General features: G+C 40.3%; 1 protein-coding gene across 1 annotated transcript in view; it reads left to right on the forward strand.

The window, feature by feature from the left end:
* The window catches only part of ZNF367 (zinc finger protein 367), a 10,763-nt gene extending 5,818 nt beyond the window's left edge, over positions 1-4,945 (forward strand). Inside the window, exons 3-6 of the mRNA XM_026866037.1 lie at positions 375-525; positions 2,479-2,598; positions 3,013-3,151; positions 3,658-4,945. Of these exons, the coding sequence (XP_026721838.1) occupies positions 375-525; positions 2,479-2,598; positions 3,013-3,151; positions 3,658-3,898 (651 nt within the window). The 3' untranslated portion in view covers positions 3,899-4,945. The remainder of the gene's footprint in view (positions 1-374; positions 526-2,478; positions 2,599-3,012; positions 3,152-3,657) is intronic.
* Positions 4,946-5,962: the final 1,017 nt, after the last annotated feature.

Raw genomic sequence — 5,962 nt, forward strand, 5'->3', positions numbered from 1 at the left:
GCCGAGCCGAGCCGGCGAGGGTTCTGGCCCTTCTCCCCACGTTTAAAATTAAAAGGGGAAAAAAAAAGGCAAGGAAAGAAAACAAGTTGTCTTCTACTTCATCTGTTCCTCCCCACTTCACTGAGTGCAGGTCAGTGCGCTGGCGGTGCCTGAAGTTCCCCAGGTCCACCTGCCGGCCGTAGTCAAGGTGTTGGGAGCAAGTCAGGGGAGGGCTTGGCACGCTCCAGTTTGGTTAACGGCTAAACCACCAAGGCTGTCACAGCACCCGTCCCCGGTCCTGCTCGTGATTTGAAAGTCACTTTAAGGAAAGTTGTGGGATTTGGCCAAACTGCAGAGGTGGGAGTGTGTGGGATTACATAATTGTTTCAACGCAGGATGGGATAAGGCGTGGCCGGCCAAGAGCAGACACTGTCCGTGACCTGATCAGTGAAGGAGAGCACTCTTCCAGCAGGATACGTTGCAATATCTGCAACAGGGTCTTTCCACGAGAGAAATCCCTTCAGGCCCACAAGCGAACTCATACCGGTGAGTAAAGGGAAGGTGTGAAGAGCTGGTGTAGTCATTTTAGGAAGCAGCAAGGAAGGAATTAAAACCACCCACAAACAATAAAGAAACCCCAACAAACTCAGTCTGTTAATATTTTACTGTGACTGTTAAATTGATCATACTTCTATTCCAATGCTTGTTAGTGCAAGTCTTTGTTATGGGAAAGCATAGCAACAATTTGGACTATAAAAGTATAGGCAAATTCTGTAAATATTTTATCTGCTGCTGTCACAGGCTTACTTCATAAGAGGGAGAACCTCTCTTGATCTTGGTGCTCTGTACATGGTAGCACATTTTATTCTGACTGCCTTTTCTGAGTGGTTTGTTTCCTTCTTGATGGTGTGTTCTCGACAGAACAACTGAAGTTTAGCTGTAATACGAGACAGTAACTTAGAAACTGGCTATGTGAGCTGACACAGGCAGGATGCAGGAACAACCACAAAACCACAGATGATACGGAAAGAGTAAATTTATTCTTGTTACCTCGTGACCCAGGGGATCTCCATAGGAGCACCTGTGCAGAGGCATGCACGTGGAGATGCAGGCATTGTGAAGCTCAATCCTTGCTAGCCAAAAAAAGAATGAAAAGATCTCAAACCTGCTGCTTTTGCAGGTGTAATTTTCCACTGTGCTTTCATCTTTCCCACAGCAGGGCAGGCATCTTAAGGATGTTTTATAAAGTGCCTCTGAGTCTCTCACCCCAGAAGTGTAGCTTTAAATGCTGAGAAAGGCATTCAATCACCATCCAGTCTCTCCTACCACTTAGAATTCATTTCCTGGGGTGGAGGTGGTCACACGAATTTACTGAACTGTATGTAGAAGGCAACTCGCAGCTAAATTAAAATGTAGGATTAACTCAGTACCTGAGTTAGCTTCAAGTGAACATGAGATGCTATTTTTTTTTTTAAACCAAGTGAATACTTTTTTTTTTTCCCTTGTTCCAACAGGACTCCATTTGCAATGAAGTGTGAACTAATGTAGTTCACAGTACGGACTCAACCACTAACACTCCCCCCAGACACCCAAAACAAACAAACAAACCAGCAGAAAAGCCTTTGCTCCTGTGGTCTTTTTCTGACTCAGGTCACTAAGACAAATCTAGGTGCTAATATTAAGCAGCATTTTCCTCATGCTCTTTGGTCAAAAGATGTTTTTATTTCACACTGGTTGTATTATGTGTTGAACTTGTATGAACTACTTTACTGAACTACTGAGCAGAGCTTACCCTGGTGTTATTCCTGTGACTTAAATCAGCATCACCCTCATTTTGTCATCCTTCCTGAGGAGCAGTGGCCTGGCATGTCTTTGCATAGTTGCTCACAGTCAGCTCCTGTTGAGGGAGGAGACATTTGCTATCTCTGTTCTTCTCATTGCACTTTGCTTGGGGAAATCTTCCTTGATGACAGGCATAAGAAAACTTTCTTGTCTGAAGTCTGGAATAAATTTCTCTTGCAACCTCCATTTATCCATTACAACTTTTCTCGAATAGTCTTCCCTAATAGGTATTTTCACAACTTTGTATATTACTATACTGTTGAACTCAGTTATTTTATTGTAGTTCAGGCTATTTTAAGGATAAAACTTAGCTGGTTACAACTTGAATTACATTACTTGTCCATTTATTCATTTCAATTCGTGTATTTCTTGCTCTATAGGTGCTTAGTTTCATGAGGCAAAGTATATGTAGTGCTGTGCAAGAGGCTTAAATCAGAAAATATGACAAGGAAAAATATAATTTTGGTTTGTGGGTGGGGGTTTTTTAAGTGAATCTCTCTTATTTGATACACTAGGGCTTTTTAAGTAGGTGCAAGCATCCAAGTGAGTAGGAAGACAGCTTGCCTGTGTAAATCTCAAGCCAAGGACCACCACTAGTTTCTATGAATTTATTTTTACGTTCAGCTTTCATAAATCTGTTCTGTTATTATTTTTAAGGTGAAAGGCCTTATTTGTGTGACTACCCAGATTGCGGGAAAGCCTTTGTTCAGAGTGGGCAGCTCAAAACTCACCAGCGTCTCCACACAGGGGAGAAACCTTTCGTCTGCTCGGAGAATGGTGAGCCCTCAAAGAACAATTTGCAGCTTTCAGAACTAGGGTCAGTCTAGTACTGGAAACCTATGCACGTTCATGTGGCAAAGATCTATTAAATCTTCAGATTTTAATTTTGGAGGAGCTTGTAGAGAAGGGAGGAGCCACATAGAATCTACATAATCGTGCAAAGATGTATCTAAGGATTGCATGGTTTATTATGCAAGTAGGTTATCAGTAATTCTGTCAGTTGATACTAATATATAAAATGATGGGGCATGTTATGAACCTTGCAACTAGAGCTTGCCGGTTTGAACCAAACCTAGGCTTTTGTGAGTGAGGAAGGTCAGGTTCACCAGCATCTTCATCCCACAAAAGACATGCTTACTCGTTGGCTGCCTTCTGTAATGTGTTCTTTATTGTCACTTCATGTTTTTTAAGGCTGTTTAAGCAGATTCACGCATGCAAACCGTCATTGCCCCAAACATCCATATGCCCGACTGAAGAGGGAAGAGCTCCCAGACAGGCTGAGTAAGAAGCAGACGGCTGACAATAAAGCTGTGGCTGAGTGGCTAGCAAAGTAAGTTCCCTCATGGTCTCATCTTTTTCTGAAGACATAGAAGGGTGGTCACGTTATTCTCAGGAGCAAAAAACCCCCAAAGAAACCAAAACCAGCTGTTCCTCCAGTACAGATTAGTCCAGCCTTGCCTTTCTGCATGAATTTTCTTTTTTCCCCATCTCTGCTTAAATGTTTCTTTTTGCGTGATCATCACCTGCTAATACCCTGTTAGTGCTACAGTCTGGCTGAATTTGCATCTGTGTGAGGGGTGACAATTGCATGTATGGGAACACCAGGTAGGGAAGTCTGTCGCAGATGTTTACCTGGGCACTTTACTCCTAAAATACTGAATAAAAGAAGTTTCTAACAGCTTAAGTACTACCATATAAGGGCTACAAGATGAAGCCAAATGCAGTGCTTAGTTGGCTGCAAGCTTATAGTTGGGGAGGTTTTTGCCAGCTTTGAACTGTTGGTGTTCAAGTCAGTTGTATGTATTTTAAAAGCATTCCTCACATTTGATTTTGTAGATACTGGGAGACTAGAGAACAGCGTGCTCCTGCTTTGAAAACTAAAACAATCGAGAAAACAGATCAGGAACAGCAGGACCCAATGGAATATCTTCCGTCTGATGAAGAGGATGATGAAGAGGGAAACAGCGCTCATTCAGCTGCTCGCCGCCTCCGCCTCCAGGAACAGCGTGAACGCATGCATGGTGCACTGGCTCTCATTGAGCTTGCAAACCTAGCTGTGGCACCACTGCGACAGTAGATGGGAACAGAGTCTGCCTATACAAAATGTACTTCTGGGTGGTACTTAACCAGTTAGATCCTGAGCATAAGCTAAGCACCTTATTTGCTTCTTATAGGCTGCTATTCTGTAGAATTTATGAAGAATGTTGTTGCCCCGTAACATGGGGTGAGAGAATTGCACTTTTTGTAGGTTAAAAGACAGTTGTAAAGTTTCTAAGTCTTTTGTAAATACAGGACTGCATAATGCAGGGTTGACAAATTTATGTGTTGTGGGAAGCTAGATTTTGCAAGGTTAACTCATTTATTTGAATCAGTTTTCATAGAAAGCACTTTCTGAAGAAGGTGTTTGTGATTAGCAGAATGATACACATGGCCAAAGAAGGCTGACACAAAGAAAAGTATTTATTTGACTTGAAGCACATTTTTAATTAAGTGGTAGGTCTGAAGATGCTGTTAAGCAGCAATGAAATAACATTTCTTTAGTGTTGTCAGTGTATTTTTACCTAGTATAACTGAGGTGGGAGGCAAAACTCAGTTAACTTGAAGAGGGGAAGAAAATGCTTCATGCAGGAAATTGATTGTTCAGGATTTTCACTGTGACTGCTCAAGGTAGGAGGCTTGACTTTGCCATTTAAAATTTTCTAATTTGATTTCAGTAGAATCTCTTGGCAGCACTTGTTATTCCTAATGTGATGTTAGGAAGTTTTGCACGTATTTTGGTTTATCTGAAAATGATTAGTCTTGCAAAGTCTAGACAAAGGTAGACATTAGGTAGTATTTTTTTTCAGATGTTTTTGGACCCTGTAGTGATTTGGCACTTGATTTTCTTAATAAAGGGGATATTTACAGGGTGGTATGGATATGTAGTAAAGTATTGTAGACCTCTTATTAGCAAACACTAAGTTTTGAAGTATTGCTTTTATATGATTATTAGCGAATAGAAGCCTCCATACTTTCTGTGCATAAAGCCACCTTATTGCTTTACTTCAGGATAACATGCCGATTTTTTTGTTCACTAACAGTAGCACAGCTATTAATTAAACACTGCAGAAAAGTATTCACTATACAACTAGAAAATAGGCTTCCAAAGATAGTTACAAGTGTGTTAACAGTGTGATTTCATGTATTTCCCAAATAAATGAAGTTACAGAACTCTGCCTAGTACTCAGATGTTGATATAAAATGTTTAGCAGGATATCTCTTCACTTCGAGAATGTTGTATACTTTGAAACAGCATTGTCTCGTGGTGATCTTTTTCTGTATTTTGCTTTGAAGGCAACCAGAGATTCCTGCTATGGTAATGAATTTTGTTTTCAGGTTGGACATTTTTTTGTGTGTTTAGTATTCTGGGTTTTTTTATTTTTTTAAGCTACTGCTTTAGGGGATATTAATAATTTGTATTTACTGACCTGCTTGCTTTAACTCCTTCCTCTCATTGAAGGTCAGGAAATTCATATGAGAAGGGAAGCTACTTTCTCTCTCGCTTAAACAAGAGAAAGACATAATTTTATCAATCACTTGATATAGGCTGACCAGATGCATACAGCTTTTCCAGAAAAGTTGGGTGATTTTACAACAGAAACTGCAACTGTTGCATTATGTTCTCTGATTGATAATGAGATTTTCAACCACAACAGATTAACTCAGTTTGTTTAAATAATATAGTGATGCACTTAACTAATGAGTAAAAAAAAAAAAAACCACTTTCATTGAATGTAAATAATTTTGCACCAGTGATACGGTTTAACTTTTGATTTCAGCTCCTAAAGTTAGCTGACACCAGGCTCATTTGTTTCTGTTTTAAGTCTTTTAAGCTTAAAAATACGAAACACTGGTTCTAGGCTTCTTAGCCTGTGTAAAACTGGTAATTTGTTGCAGGTTCAGAGTTTCTCAAATGTTACTATCCAGTTGGCTGAATGCAAATAGTCTGATCCCAAAATGAGCCCTGAGTGTAAATTGGTTGTACTTCTGGTTTGTAACTCAGAATTACTCCTGAGTAGTATTTCACAGGGCACGACTGTGTAATTACCAGACAGTTGTAGACTTACTTCATTAGGATTGGGATTGATTTCTGGCCCCCCCC

This window comes from Athene cunicularia (assembly GCF_003259725.1).
Source record: "Athene cunicularia isolate RWA chromosome Z unlocalized genomic scaffold, athCun1 chrZ_part2, whole genome shotgun sequence".
Taxonomy (NCBI): domain Eukaryota; kingdom Metazoa; phylum Chordata; class Aves; order Strigiformes; family Strigidae; genus Athene; species Athene cunicularia.